Below are 16,385 nucleotides of genomic sequence, written 5' to 3'. Positions count from 1 at the left end.
CATAGTTTCCGCGACCAATTAAGCAACGACTAGCAAATAATGCAAAGTAACGTAAGACAGGAAAATGTATGCTAGTGATTCGTGCATCGGAAACCTTCTAGTTTCCCCTACAGTGATAGTATTAATAAATCCCTCCACATCATCACGATGTGGTTCTTCTGTCTTGCCCTCAAAAGGGACTAAACAAATCCGATAAAAATCATAAAGTGACATCTCCTTGTGCTCATCATATAAATGAAACTCCACCGTAGGTGGTGAGTTCCTAGAGTAAAAATGAAAGTTTTGCACAAAGGTATTTGTGATTAAGAGATACTAATCGCATTGGTCGTGGAGGAAAGCGGCGAGGCCTGCATTATGAGCCAACTCATGAAAATCTTCATAAATCCCGACTGCTCTTAAGAAATCCTCGGAAGGCCATTCACACGCCCGAACCTCCGCGGTGCACGGCAAATTATACTTAGGCTTCGGTGCCTTTTCCTTCGAGCCTTGGCTCGATGAGCCCCTCAATAATCTCCTCATCATTTTCTGAAAAATTCTGAAATTTTTAGTAACTTCAAAATAAAAGTAAACCAAACTCAATAATATTGATAACAACTACTCCTACAAGTGCCTAGAGCCTATATCATGCATCAAAACTACTTTTGACCATATAAATTTCACATGCGAGCTCAAGAACAGGGTCACCTAAGCAGCAAAACTTTGCAATTAATAAAGCACTAGAACAAAAACTAATTGGACCAATGGAGGAGTCACATACCAAGGAACAATCTCCCCAAGCAGTTTTGTGAGAGGTGCTTTGAGCAAGGAGATCAAAAATGGCAGCAAAGAGGGCTGGAACTCGTGCTTGAGTTGGTTTTTCGTGTTTGTGGGAGGAAGAAAAAGAGGATGGGTGTAGGAATAAGTGGAGGAGGACCACCATGGGCCCACTAGGCAGGGGGGCGCGCCCTCCACCCTTGTGGCAAGGTGGTTGGCCCCCCTGGTGTGTTCTTTGTTCCATAAATCCTCAAATATTCTATAAAAATCATATTTAATTTTCAGGGCATTTGGAGAACTTTTATTTTCGAGGTATTTTTATATTGCACGGATAATCAGATAACAGACCGAAATTATTTATGTTTATTTTATTTAATATAAATAACAGAAAGTAAAAGTGGGGTACACAAGGTTGTGCTTCTAGTTTCATCCATCTCATGCTCATCAAAAGGAATCCACTAACAAGGTTGATAAAGTCTTGTTAACAAACTCATTCCGATTAACATGAAACCGGAGAAATTTCGAATAACACTAGGTTACCTCAACGTTTCCGATAGAATTGATACTATGAACTTGAGGTTGTTTCCTCAGAAAGTGTATCGTATGCTCATTACCGTTAACATGAAAAGTGACATTGCCTTTGTTGCAATCAATAACAGCCCCTGCAATATTAAGAAAAGGTCTTCCAAGAATAATAGACATACTATCGTCCACGGGAATATCAAGAATAACGAAGTCCGTTAAAATAGTAACATTTGCAACCACAACAGGCACATCCTCACAAATATCGACAGGTATAGCAGTTGATTTATCAGCCATTTGCAAAGATATTTCAGTAGGTGTCAACTTATTCAAGTCAAGTCTACGATATAAAGAGAGAGGCATAAGGCTCCAAGATCACATAAAGTAGTTTTAACACAGTTTCTTTTAATGGAGCATGGTATAGTAGGTACTACTGGATCTCCAAGTTTCTTTGGTATTCCACCCTTAAAAGTATAATTAGCAAGCATGATGAAAATTTCAGCTTCTGGTATCTTTCTTTTATTTGTAACAATATCTTTCATGTACTTAGCATAAGGATTCATTTTGAGCATATCAGTTAATTGCATACGCAAAAATATAGGTCTAATCATTTCAGCAAAGCGTTCAAAATCCTCATCATCCTTTTTCTTGGATGGTTTGGGAGGAAAATGCACGGGTTTCTGAACCCAAGGCTCTCTTTCTTTACCATGTTTCCTAGCAACAAAGTCTTTCTTATCATAACGTTGATTCTTTGATTGTGGGTTATCAAGATCAACAACAGGTTCAATTTCTACATCATTATCATTACTAGGTTGATCATCATTATGAACACCATCATTAACATTTTCATTAGGTTCATGTTTATTGCCAGATTGTGTTTCAGCATCAGACATAGAGATATCATTTGGATTATCAGGTGGTTCAGCAATAGGTTCACTAGAAGTTTGCACAGTTCTATCATTTTTCTTTTTCTTCCTTTTAGAAGAACTAGGTGCATCAATATTATTTCTCTGAGAATCTTGCTCAATTCTCTTAGGGTGGCCTTCAGGATACAAAGGTTCCCGAGTCATTCTACCAGTTCTAGTAGCCACTTTAACAGCATAATCATTTTTCTTACTATTCATCTCATTGAGCAATTCTTTTTGAGCTTTAAGTACTTGTTCTACTTGAGTGGTAACCATAGAAGCATGTTTGCTAACAAGTTTAAGTTCACCTCTAATATTAGCCATATAGTCACCCAAGTATTTAATCATATCAGCATCTTGTTTTAATTGTCTACCAAAATAAGCATTGAAGTCTTCTTGCTTAAACATAAAATTATGAAACTCATCCAAGCATTGACTAGCAATTTTAGCAGGAGGGATTTCAGTTTTATCATATCTATAGAGAGAATTTACCTTTACTACCTGTGTCGGGTTATTGGGGTCTGGAGGTTCTTCAATAAATAAAGGATTAAGATCATATGTTTCTTCAATAGGCGGTAAATTAAGACCATGTATTTATTCAATAGGAGGTAAATTCTTAACATCTTCAGCTTCAATACCTTTTTCTTTCATAGATTTCTTTGCCTCTTGCATATCTTCGGGACTAAGAAATAGAACACCTCTCTTCTTCGGAGTTGGTTTAGGAATAGGATCATTAATTGGAGCTGGCTCAGGAGGTGCCCAATTATTTTCATTTGTCAACATATTATTCAATAAGATTTCAGCTTCATCCGGTGTTCTTTCCCTGAAAAGAGAACCAACACAACTATCCAGGTAATCTCTGGAAGCATCGGTTAGTCCATTATAAAAGATATCAAGTATTTCATTTTTCTTAAGAGGATGATCAGGCAAAGCATTAAGTAACTTGAGAAGCCTCCCCCAAGCTTGTGGGAGACTCTCTTCTTTAATTTGCACAAAGTTGTATATTTCCTTTAAAGCAGCTTGTTTCTTATGAGTAGGGAAATATTTAGCAGAGAAGTAGTAAATCATATCCTGGGGACTATGCACACAACCAGGATCAAGAGAATTAAACCATATTTTAGCATCACCCTTTAATGAGAACGGAAATATTTTGAGGATATAAAAGTAGCGAGATCTCTCATCATTAGTGAACAGGGTAGCTATATCATTTAATTTAGTAAGATGTGCCACAATAGTTTCAGATTCATAGCCATGAAAAGGATCAAATTCAACCAAAGTAATTATATCAGGATCAACAGAGAATTCATAATCCTTATCAGTAACACAGATAGGTGAAGTAGCAAAAGCAGGATCAGGTCTCATCCTAGCATTTAGAGATTGCTTATTCCATTTAGCTAATAACCTTTTGAGTTCATATCTATCTTTGCAAGCTAAAATAGCTAAAGAAGCTTCTTGATCAAATAAATAACCCTCAGGAATAACAAGTGATTCTTCATCATCACTTTCATCCTCATAATCAGATTCAATATTTTCAATCTCTCTAGCCCTAGCAAGTCGTTCCTCGAGAAAATCACTAAGTGGCATAGTAGTATCAGGCATAGAGGTAGTTTCATCATAAGTATCATGTATAGCAGAAGTAGCATCATCAATAACATGTGACATATCAGAATGAATAGCAGAAACAGGTTTAGGTGTCGCAAGCTTACTCATAACAGAAGGTGAATCAAGTGCAGAGCTAGATGGCAGTTCCTTACCTCCCCTCGTAGTTGAGGGATAAATTGTTGTCTTAGCGTCTTTCAAATTCTTCATAGTGTCCAGCAGATATAAATCCCAAGTGACTCAAAGAATAGAGCTATGCTCCCCGGCGATGGCGCCAGAAATTAGTCTTGATAACCCACAAGTATAGGGGATCGCAACAGCTTTCGAGGGTAGAGTATTCAACCCAAATTTATTGATTCGACACAAGGGGAGCCAAAGAATATTCTCAAGTATTAGCAGCTGAGTTGTCAATTCAACCACACCTGGAAACTAAGTATCTGCAGCAAAGTGTTTAGTAGCAAAGTAATATGATAGTGATAGTAACGGTAACAAAGAGTAATGAAAGCAAAGTAATGTTTTTGGTATTTTGTAGTGATTGTAACAATAGCAACGGGAAAGTAAATAAGCGTAAACCAGTATATGGAAAGCTCGTGGGCATCGGATCAATGATGGATAATTATGCCGGATGCGGTTCATCATGTAACAGTCATAACATCGGGTGACAAAGAACTAGCTCCAATTCGTCAATGTAATGTAGGCATGTATTCCGAATATAGTCATACATGCTTATGGAAAAGAACTTGCATGACATCTTTTGTCCTACCCTCCCGTGGCAGCGGGGTCCTAATAGAAACTAAGGGATATTAAGGCCTCCTTTTAATAGAGAACCGGAACAAAGCATTAGCACATAGTGAATACATGAACTCCTCAAACTATGGTCATCACCGGTAAGTATCCCGATTACTGTCACTTCGGGGTTAACGGATCATAACACATAATAGGTGACTATAGACTTGCAAGATAGGACCAAGAACTCTCATATATTGATGAAAACATAATAGGTTCAGATCTGAAATCATGGCACTCGGGCCCTAGTGACAAGCATTAAGCATAGCAAAGTCATAACAACATCAATCTCAGAACATAGTGGATACTAGGGATCAAACCCTAACAAAACTAACTCGATTACATGATAAAACTTATCCAACCCATCACCATCCAGCAAGCCTACATGGAATTACTCACGCACGGCGGTGAGCATCATGAAATTGGTGATGGAGGATGGTTGATGATGAGGACGGCGACGAATCCCCCTCTCCGGAGCCCCGAACGGACTCCAGATCAGCCCTCCCGAGAGGTTTTAGGGCTTGGCAGCGGCTCTGTATCGTAAAACGCGATGAAATCTTCTCTCCTATTTTTTCTCTTTGAAAGCAGTTATATAGAGTTGGAGTTGGAGTCGGGAGGTCTCCAGGGGGCCCACGAGGTATAGGGCACGCCCCCACCCTCGTGGCAAGGGTGTGGGCCCCCTGGTCTTCATCTTTGGCGAGGATTTTTTATTATTTATTGTAAGATATTCCGTGGAGTTTCAGGTCATTCCGAGAATTTTTGTTTTCTGCACATAAAACAACATCATGGCAATTCTACTGAAAACAGCGTTAGTCTGGGTTAGTTCCATTCAAATCATACAAGTTAGAGTCCAAAACAAGGGAAAAAGTGTTTGGAAAAGTAGATACGAAGGAGACATATCAGGTGTCATGCGACATATGCCAAAGGATGGCTTATCTTGAGGGGGCTAATAAGACGTCGCCGGTGCCAGGAAATGGGATGAGGCGAAGACATGCACGCCGGCGGATCTTACCCAGGTTCGGGGCTCTCCTAGGAGATAACACCCCTAGTCCTGCTCTGTGGGGTCTCCGCATGATCACTAACTCAATAAGAGTGGCTACAAGATTGCTCCTTGAGCTGTTTCTCTGGAGGAGGAAGAAGAACAAGGCTAGCCCTAGCTCCCTCTCTATGTGTATGTGTTTCTCTAAGAATCTGAACCCTTTGCATGGATGTCCTGGGGGGTTTATATAGGCATACCCCCAGGGGTACAATGGTAAACTAGTCGGGTGTAGGTCTAGGCCGTCAGTGTCTCTTGTGGCCGGCTTCTTCGCTGGGGCGGGCCCCGCCGGCTATCTTGTACTCGGTTGACAGGCCGCGCCCGCCGCTTGCGGGCCCTGCTGGCGGCTCATCACTATAGCCGTGCTTCTAATGACGCTTGCTTTGTCGGGGAAGGTGTGGCTACAGTCCCGCCATGTGGCGGTCGTTTACTGTAGCCATTCCCTATCTCTCCCGGGTGACGGTGCACAAACTCTTAAGAAAGGGAGGGCCGCCTGCTGGAAGCCGGCCTCTCCCCTAGCCGACTGGCTGAGCTTGCCGCCTTCTGGCTTTCCACAAGCTGGTAGGACCCGACGCCTGTGGGCCGTACCGATAGCCCATCGTGGGAGCTGGGCCCCTTCTGTCTTGGGTGATGTCATGGGCGGAGGGGCTACAATGCCACACCGTGCGGGAGATCACCAGCCGGTACAGCACACTGTAGCCACGACCCACCCTGGATTCGAGGGTGGCAAGATTCTCTGTAGCCACGCCTCATCTCATCGCATTCATGGTGGCTCAGACTTTGAGGGCGTTTTGGGCCGCCTGCTAGGAGCCGACCCCTCTCACAGCCGGCCGCTTGGACCAGCCGGCCACAAGAAGGCGGCGATCAATCTTTGAGGCTTGAGGGGCGCAGTCGGCCCTGATGTCTTGAAATGCCACGTGGGGTATATGAGGCTACCCATGGCCAATAACTCTGACAGATACGTTGGAGACGTATCATCTATCTATATACTTGTTGTATTTGTTCACCTTGCTTAGCACTGGAATCACCATTGCAATTGTTAGGCTCACTTTCATATTTCACAATATTGCCTAAAATTGCTAAGTAACAATTAAAATTTGTAATTGTACCTATTCACCCCCACTAGGTCCATCTCGATCCTTTCAGATGGCACAAGCTTCATCAAGTGCAGAGAGATCCACCGTGGACCATGGAAATTTATTAGAAGTTTTTACAGCCCAAAGCCATTTGCATCACATTGCATCATTGAGGGTTTTGGATTATGGAGAACAAGACCACCATACTGTACCAGAGTGCAGACATTCAACTATTAAACGATGCATTGGCCACCTCGCACACAATCTGAACCAACTCAAAAAAAATCAACGTTGGATCTTGTCTGCCACCTTGAACATCCGAGGGGAAGATCCAAAGCCAGTATGTAATAAATTCCCATGGCAATGACCATGTTGAGAACAACCAGGCCACTCGTTGAGATGAAATAGAGTCTTCTATGAGGGCAGGTGCCTGACAAAATTTTCAACAAGAGGATGAAGATCCGCCTTTTACAAACGAGAGTGAGAAAGGAGGAGGCCAAGACAGGTTATCAAGAACGTAGCAAATTGGCAAGGGAGGTCTGAAGCTAGATCATGCAGGTTAATGTTCTGACATTGAATTGGAACAATAGCACTCTTTCCTAGATTGACACACAAGCCAGAGGCACCACCAAAGAGCTCTAGAATGGTGTGTGTGCCGACGAGATCATGGCTGGAGGGGCAGAGGAATAGTGACACATTATTAGCAAAGAGAGAGGTGTAATGCTTGATAGCTCAGGGCGAGCTGGGCTGTAGAATCAACTCCCGGCCGATCTGAAAAAAGAGGGTGTCAAGAACGTTAAGAACGAGGAGGAAAAGAAGGGGTAGAAGTGATATCCTTGGCGAAGACCGTGAGCATGATCGATGTAGTCTGAGGGGATCCCGTTAATGAGGACTTGTGTGTGCTATGTGTGGAGGAGAACCACAATCAAGTTTGTCCATCGGTAGACAAATATGTAGTCCGAGGGGCTCCCATTAATGGGGACTTTCCAAGAGGAAAGGCCAAGAAACAAAGCTCATTTTACTATTTCCAGTAATTCCTTACCTTGGATGCGCTTCCTCTTCCACTCGTGGACCTCGCTGAGCTTGAATTGCCCTGCTTGGTTGAGGAGGTTTGGAACAAATTCAAGTGCCTTTCCTATGATCGCGCTCTAGGGCCGTACGGATTCACTGCCTTTTTCTATCCGGCTTGTTGGGAAATCATCAAGGATGATGTGACTGTGGAGGTCGACCAGACGTTCCCCCATCCCCTCAACCGACATTACATTGTGTGGTTTGGAACCCAATCAAGAGTTCCTAATGCTCCTCTCGAAGAAAGATGCCATGCCCAATTTGTGTGACTTTCGCCCCAAAATTGAATGCCTTGGTATATCGAGTTTGAGGAAGAGAAAAGGGGTCTTTTATGGTGTAGCAAACTAACCGATTACTAGACCAAGAATAAGTTGTCTTGGATGGATCTACCATTGATGAAGGCACTCTGGTTGATCTAGACTAGCTCAGGAAGATGAGATGTAAGGCTATTGGCAAGGAGCTTCGGAAAGTTGTGGATTAGATGTATGGGGTGGAAGTAACACAAACTGAGTGTGACATCTTTCTTCGGGAGGAGCACTAGGAACGCATGATTGAGGAGATGGAGTAAACTGACATCAAGGCGGAACACCTGGTCGACCGCCGGAATCACATCATCCTTGATGATTTCCCATCAGACCGGATAGAAAAGGACAGTGAATACGTAGGTCCATGGAACGCGCTCAGAGGGAAGGCACTCAGTTGTGTTCCAAACCTCCTCAACTGAGAATGGTGATTCAAGCTCAGCAAGGTCCATCAATGGAAGAAGTGCATTCAACATAAGGAATGATTGGAAATAGTAAAATGAGCTAAAATCCCAATAATTGCAAGATATTGCGCTTGTGTTAGGACTCCACTGCCCTTGGGGACTACAGCTCAACATCCTCGCACGAGAAATGGAGAAGATCTCGCCCATGCTTGTTCCATATTATTAGCAATGTTTGAACAAGTATTGTGTTGATCTTCTTATCAAACGTTCTCCATCTCCATCTGAACCTATATCTGGACTCGTGGAGCGTTGTTTGAATGTCGACCCCTCAATCAACGAGGGGTCGTTGTCTAAAACAGACTTCACTCATCCATTTATTGATCGATCAACCACCCCTCGTTTGTCACCCACTTGAACCTATACCTGGACTTGTGTGGAGTGTCGTTTGAATATTGACCAGGGTTAAGTGCTCGTGTGGGAGACGACAATTTCACACCAAATTTCTCCATTGTATAATCATCTCCTTGCACTTTCTGTGACAGCGGTGACGATGCCATCATCATTTGGTTGGATCAGCCACAACCACCTGCGGGGTGCACATGTCATCATTCGGTGCGCACACCACATGCAGGACACGTGCCTTCACCACCCGCGGCCGATTTTGGTGTTTTGGCCCTTTTGGGAAAGTTAAGCAAGATCTAACCCCGGTCTAAGAAAGTCGTGATCTAACCATTTTTCCTACCGCCATAGTGCGTGGCAATAGGGTATAACTGCCTACCGCCACAGGCCTTGACGCTATAACTTAACTGCGTCATCACACCTGTTGAACGTGAAAACTACCCTACCGCTAGGGCCTGTGATGGTAGATTGTGCAACCCTATCGCCCAAGAGCTTGGCGGTAGGCAGTGCAACATGATAGCATGCATCGATTTTGGGCTTTGTTATTTGTAACTGATGGTTAGTTGTTTGTAACTGATGGTTAGTGGTAGTACACAACTCTTGTCCCCATGCAGTGCTCTCTCCTGCCTGCATGCATATGCATGACCAATCATGTCACGGGAGGAGTCAGAGACAGAGAGGACAACGTGCAGTAGCTAGCTTAGAGCATCTACAGCTGGATATGTCAAATATGACCCCTCAAACGCCCGCGGATGTGCCCGGGCGCGTCCGCGGGTAGTGACCGGGCACTCCTTAAATTAACACAACTGCATCCAGACATCTCATACTAAATTCTCAAATCCATACAAAAGCATGCAACCGTAAAACCTACATACTATGTAGATGATCTAGCTACTCCTCGTCGGAGATGTCGACAATCTCCGTGCCCGATTCCGGCAGCGTGGGTGATAGCTGCAGCTCCGGCTCCTCCGCCAGCTCCGCTCCGGCCTCCTCCGGCACCTCTGGCTGCTCCGCTCCGGCCTCCTCCTCCTCTATCTTCGCGTCAAGTTCGGCGAAGAGCACGTCGAACGCCGCCTGCTCCTACTGGAGGAACCACCGGTTGGCCTCCACATAGGCCTCATCCCGAATGGACTCCAGGATGGCCTGCTGCTCCACCATCTCCGCGGCTTGGGAGACAACGAACTCCGCCTCCGCCATGTTGAACCCCCAAGCAGGCTGCTCTGCCTCCTTCGGCTCCAGCGAGTCCGGAGGCAACCCGGCAGCGATGCGGGCGGCGCGCATTGCCTGGATCTCCTCCGAGAATCTGCCTCCGACGCTCCAGCGTCAGCATAGAGTACGTCGTGATCTTGTGCCAGACCTTCGCAATGCCGGATAGCTTGGGAGAGCAGGGAGAGGAGGCGGACGGGCTCGGGTGGCGGCGCAGAACGGGACGAGATGGATGGGTTAGGGTTGGGGGATGCTGGCCGGCTTAAATAGCCGGATTTGGCGTTGTGCGGCGAGTCGTTGTGGTGCCATGAGGCGTTCACACCGTGGTGACGGAGGAGGCATCCGTCGGACCGTCGGGTTTCCGGGTGATTCCGCGTGGGACCCCATCGCTAGTCCTACGTGGCATATCCACTTCATATTTGGGCTGTATGTGAGGGGTGCCAGTGAGCCCGGGCATTTGATGCCCGTTGGAGGCACCCCTCTGGGTCAGATTTTCGTGACCGGCCAGCTATGGACGGGCTGCACGGGCGTTTGAGGCCGATTTGGGGCGCCGGCTGTAGATGCTCTTAGCATTTTGTTTTTGTTTTTGTTGTTGTTGGCCTGCAACATCCATGCATGCACCAATTAATCCATTAGTGTCTTTTTCACATCAAATGATCGTGACGGTGCCAGTGAGTCCTACTGCTAAAGACCCTGGCAGTAGGTTGTGCTACCCTATCATTGAGACCAATGACTGTAGAAAATTGGTCAGATACTGAAATTTTTATGAACCAAGGTAAGATTTGGCCGAATTTTTCAAAAAGGGTCAAAACACCAAAATCGTCCACCACCCGCTGCACATGATGGCCGCATCGTGCACGGAATGCCCGCGGCACCTTTCGCGGCGCTCATTGCAATGAGCGTTTTTGCTTTACAGCGAGCGAGCGGAACAGCAAGCGAGCGGCGGCATGTCCGTGACCAGGCGCTCTCGTCTCCCGTGACCCAGCCAGGTCAGGCCATTCCATCCGCCCGCCCATTCAAAGGAGCCACGCGCGTCGGCTGGGTCGACCAACCGGAGCAGATTCGTTCATGCCAACATAAGTAAACACTAGTAAAATTTTCACCAAATACATCAATAGTTATGTACACCGAGAACAGATTTTCAATGTTTTGCTAAGTGTTCCTCGCATCCCCGACATCTAAAACTGCGAAACCACAAAATCGATGATCGGATAGGCCGGCCCATGGGGCAACCTGCCTGAGAGAAGCCACGAGATTATGGCTCCCTTCTTTTACAGCATCGTTCACTACTTCAGCGCCTTGCCCCATTCAGTACAGCGGGACTGCAGCAGCAGAGATAGGAGTAGCTTCTTTTTTTTCCGACTGTCAGATTGCCCTGTAGATGTGAAAGACAAGCACCCGACAAAAAGCAGTCGGTCATGTACCGTTGGGAACGGCATCAGAGAGCGTGTGGTTCATGTCTTCGCCATGCTTTCCGTTCATCGGCATCCATTGTCGCTGCAATGGCCAGGAAAACATAGATTAGGAAAACAGCGAAAAACAGCTAGATGTCATTGTCTACAGCTACAAACGGAGTTTCAACACACGATGATCTGTTAACTCCCAAGAAAAAAGAAAGGGTGTTATGATATGTTGTACTCCCTCTGTTCACTTTTATAAGACCTTGAAGACATTTCAGACAATGTGCAAAACAGCCTATTTTGAGTTGTCTGAAACGACTTACAAAAGTGAACGGAGGGAGTATTTTAACTGCAAATGTAGTGAAATGTGAATGAACTATCAATGTGCACATCAAAAGCCTAAGTATAATACCCGATCAGTAGAATCAACGGTGTTTCCATTCAATAACTTATGGTGTTCGTCCTTCATTTTGTTATCCTTCTCGGGCTTGTGGAGCTCTTCCTTCATCCTGTCACTTTTATCTTTTGTGCTTACTGGAAGCAAAGATAACCCACTTGTACGATCCGGCATTTCTGCAGAATTGCGGCGAAGCTTGTTATATAGTGCTTCATACAGAAAACTCTATATGATTCCAAGATGCTAAGACTTAGGTACCTGGGAGGTTCTTGTCAACAAAGAATACAACCAAATTGACAGTATACCTGCGGAGAGAGGATCGGTCAAACGGAAGGCAGATGCCGATGCAATATAATCATATTATTGAAAGGGAATTTGATCCTACCAAGCAACAACAACATCCACGGTGTAGTGCTTGCGAGAAGCAATGATAAGGAGACTTTGGATGATGGCCATCAACCAGGCAAATAGCTTAATCAACCTAGAAAAACAAGATCCACCAATTATACTAGAGCATGTGATCAGTGTACGAGCTAGCAGGCCACCTATGCGAAATCAAATGCACATGTACAGGCACAAACACCTACACAGATATTTCAATACCTTTTTGATCCATATTTATGGTATGTACGGACAAAGACAAGAGTAAAGATCATGTGAGATGAAAATATCAGATCACCACAGCCAAAAAGCACTCCACGAGGAACTGCAAAGAATAGTCCGAGATCAATAAAACTTCCACTTAGAACACTCAACCCAACAAATGAAAGGCTTACAGTTGATCAGGAGCACTTCAAGAACATTTTTGGGTGGTGGAAGAGTGGCCAGTTTCGAGCCCTATAAAAGCAAAGTAAATGGATTCAGTGAGGCCTTCGTGCAAAGCTCTTGCGAGTGATAAGATAGAACATATGTATGCTTTAGCTACAATGAGATTGAGAGTTTAAGGTTACCTCACGACAGTGATAATTTGGGCCAGGAAGCTGAGTGGAATAGAATGTAATAATTCGCAAAAACTGTGAAGCCTGGAGGAGAAAAATGTCGCTGGTTGGGACATGGATATAATTATGGAAGTTATGAGTTAGGACAGCCATACTTACGACTAAAAATGCAAGCACCCTGCGCCAGAGTAGAACAGTGTAGAAACGTTTGCTATGATAAACAAAAGGGTGAAAACTCCACTGCAATACCACGAATAAATTGTCAAAACTCGCAATCCTAGTATATTATCAAGCATTATAAGAAAACTAGCATCAGAAAGAAAATTGTCCAGAAGATGCAGAGAGGAGCAAGGCAAAGGAATGACTCAGGTTAATCCACCAGAAAGAAGTATATTTGACGAACGTGAAAACATCCTAAATCTCATAAGAACATGTTGAACATAACAAATATCACCCAGAAAAGCATTGTCATAAATTTTGACATAGCAAACGCAGTAAGTGAAAGTTCTGGCAACAATTTATAGGACAGCAATCGACTAAGCCATCGTGTACACAATCTTCACAATCAATCTATATAACCATCACTTGTTCTATTTATTCTCGATTAAATTGCCTTCAAACTGTGTTGGTTGCTTGCTAAGACTAGCTGGTGGTTGTTTTTCCCCCCACATTTTTACGTCTTTGGATACATCATACCGGGTCAAATCATCATACATAATAAGTAAAGAAAAGGGATGCTAAAATCTTCTCAATCAACATACAGTGGAGCGAACAAGTCACCTACCAACAGAAATGAAAGGAAGATGCAAGTGAATACAGTCTCACTAAGATAACCTTTGTCTTGCCCGAGCTCCTAAAAACACGGAGAAATGACACCAGTGGTCCAAATAAATCAGCATCAAGTATTTCCAAATGATATGAACTGAACTATAAGCAGATGACATACCGGAAGGGCCATAAATCCCATGTCCTGGAGTATTGGACCGGGCCGATGCAAGTAATGTACTCCTCGAGCAGCCAATCCATGAATATACTGATTACAGATAAAATAGTTCCATGAATCTCAACACAATCCATTAATGACCAAAACATATATTGTCAATGAGTACAATCTTAGAAGACAGTGCAGAATAATGAACTGGTGTTAGTAATTTTCCGCTCTCTCAAACAGAGAACCTGAACAAATTATGAGAAAATAAATCTTTATTACTACTTGATCACAAAGCTAGCCAAAGGGTTCTATTTCGTGTGCAATATCTCTCACGAGATCCTGTCGTCCATGGTGCTATTCCTGTTTCTTAATAGTCTAGTTTGTGGTTTTGTTTCAATAAAGATCAGCGTATTGCTCAGAAAATCCTTGCATCGATGAACAGAGCCTTCTGAAAAAGGTCACTGATAACAGTCTCCAGATCAAAACACCCACAAGTTATGCGCATGGGCATGGTTGCGTGAAGAACAATACTAGTTTCAAGGAGGATTGATGCAGGAGAAGAAATGCCGAAATAACTGGATAATTAGGGGAGTGTGTTTTTCGAGTCAATTTATCCAATGCAATCACAGCAACAGTTAATGCTGAACATATTCTCCATGTGAATTCGCACCTAGAATGCAACCTACTCCCTCTGTCCCAAAATAAGTGACTCAACTTTGTACTAACTTTGTTACAAGCCATCAGGTCTTAATGCTGCATATACAGAACACACATCACAGAGCAAATTTCAAGGCATGCTTCCTTCTGAGGCACTCTCGGCCTGATTAAGAACACCTTTGGCACGAACTTGTGTATAATTTAGCACGATTAATTCAACCAACTACAAACTCATCATCGGAGTCAAACCAGCCCTCCAAATCCAACACACGAATTAGCAGCAATTATTAGCCTAGAAAGGAATCAACAGCAGGCTAACAAAAAGTGCAAAAGAAAAAAGGGGGGTGAACGATCCGTCTCGTCAAAGTCAACATTCAGACTCGGCGGCTCAGAGAACAGAAGCGCCGACTAACAGAGCACGCCATGGTCTGATACTTATACACACGGGAGAAAGCAATTCAGCAAAACGAACTGAGGGGTTCACCTGAAACACAATTCCGGCAAGTAGCAGGTGCCACTTCTCGAACAGAAGCTGCAGCTCCACCGAAGTCTCCGCGCACACCTTCCTCCATAGCTGCAAGAGGCCAATCGGAGAGAAAAAAAAAGAGCTTAACAAACCATACCAGAATAAGACATGGGGGCCAGCCCCCACACGGCCAACGAATCGATACCTTGGTTGCCTCCCTCGCGATGTAAATCGTCATGGCCGCAGCGCTCGCTCCCCGTCGGCCGACTGCAGCTAACACCGGCTGGGTTCACAACCATGCTCCGATCCGCACATCACCGCCGGGATCTCGCGCGGGAGCTCGCCGCCTCGGGAACGCCGCGAGATCGGCGGCGCCGCCTCCGAGCGGGCGACGGCACCCGAGCAGCTAAGCTTTGGGCGCCCCCGGCGAGGGGAGGGCAGGGGCGCGAGCGAGCGAGCGTGATCTCCGGCGGCGCGACGGGTGGAGGTGGGTGGCCGCCGCTGAGGAGTCACGCGGCGACGGGGACACGGCGTCGACGGTTTGAATCGGGGGCTGGAGGGGGCCGGCTCGCGGAAACGGGGCCGGGGAAGTGGGCGTTTTGGTAAAAGTGGCGGGCTTAATAACAGCTTAAGTAACAGCTTGAGCAGCTCTCTGCTGGCCGCGTTAATTTTTAGGCACCGCCCGCTGGATTTCACGGTTTGCGCTGTTGCTCGATGTGTCCGGCTAATCGGGCGCAAGATTATAAATTCGGATTCATCTAAAGTGGTGATTTAAACGCTTTTATATCTGTTTACGAAAGGGGTATTACGAAAAAAAGTGAATTATGTTTCGAAAGAAACATCTTAAATTACAAGTGTTTGCTTTCATTTTCTGTGAGATTATGATAAAATTCACCGAAATTCAGTAGGCATTGAAATATTTACCTTTCGGTTAAAATGTCAGGTAATTTTAGTAGTGCACATGGATTTAAATATATATTTAATATACTTTCCTAATGAATTCCAATATTTGGTTGAATCCAATTGAATGTTTCAGCATTTTGGCCGAGATGCAAACCGAATTAACTTAAATTTCAATGATTTCGGTTGTTGCTGAAATATTTCTGAAATTGAAAGCGAGAGCATTACTGCTCACTACGCTCTCTCATGCAAAATAGAACGATCGTTTTTCTGTTTATCCATGTTAATTTCTCTTGGCAAATTGATGGCCACTAATGCAATGAAGCAATTGGCTTTAATATACTTATCGTATGAAAGGGTTGAAAGAGACAATTGTTAGTCTAGGTAGAAAAGCACATATTTTTGGTGGTGAATATTTGTTGAAATCGAAGTAACTTACTCGCTTTTGTAGAAATAAAAAACGACAACATCATGTTGGGTCGCGAGAGTTTGATTGTTCTGTGCGAATGAGACTCGTGAATAATCCTATCAAAGACAAGAAAACAAAAGACATCAGATACATCAAGTCAAAATCGACCAGCAATAGCCCATTGTGAAGAGGATGTGGACACCACCAACATACTCTCCCTTTTCGCAAAGT

At 44.4% G+C, this 16,385-nt stretch overlaps 1 protein-coding gene across 3 annotated transcripts; it reads right to left on the bottom strand.

Moving 5' to 3' along the window:
- Nucleotides 1-11,133: 11,133 nt before the first annotated feature.
- On the bottom strand, nucleotides 11,134-15,454 carry LOC123062604 (phosphatidylinositol:ceramide inositolphosphotransferase). Of its 3 annotated transcripts, XM_044486188.1 has the most exons (12): nucleotides 15,051-15,452; nucleotides 14,864-14,953; nucleotides 13,738-13,824; nucleotides 13,576-13,644; nucleotides 12,951-13,031; nucleotides 12,804-12,875; nucleotides 12,630-12,690; nucleotides 12,457-12,559; nucleotides 12,239-12,334; nucleotides 12,112-12,158; nucleotides 11,869-12,029; nucleotides 11,134-11,553 (listed from the first exon to the last, which is right to left on the bottom strand). In XM_044486188.1, the coding sequence occupies exons 1-12, from the start codon at nucleotides 15,081-15,083 to the stop codon at nucleotides 11,473-11,475; spliced, it is 981 nt and encodes a 326-aa protein (XP_044342123.1). In that variant the 5' UTR covers nucleotides 15,084-15,452; the 3' UTR covers nucleotides 11,134-11,472. The 3 variants fall into 3 exon arrangements, with proteins under 3 accessions (XP_044342123.1, XP_044342122.1, XP_044342124.1); XM_044486187.1 differs by having other exon boundaries at nucleotides 12,804-13,031; nucleotides 15,051-15,454; XM_044486189.1 differs by lacking the exon at nucleotides 13,576-13,644 and having other exon boundaries at nucleotides 15,051-15,453.
- Between the last annotated feature and the right edge of the window lie 931 nt (nucleotides 15,455-16,385).

The sequence above is a fragment of the Triticum aestivum genome, chromosome 3A (assembly GCF_018294505.1).
Source record: "Triticum aestivum cultivar Chinese Spring chromosome 3A, IWGSC CS RefSeq v2.1, whole genome shotgun sequence".
Lineage (NCBI taxonomy): Eukaryota > Viridiplantae > Streptophyta > Magnoliopsida > Poales > Poaceae > Triticum > Triticum aestivum.
The sequence above is the reverse complement of the archived record's forward strand: the minus strand, read 5'-3'. Positions and strand labels throughout refer to the sequence as shown.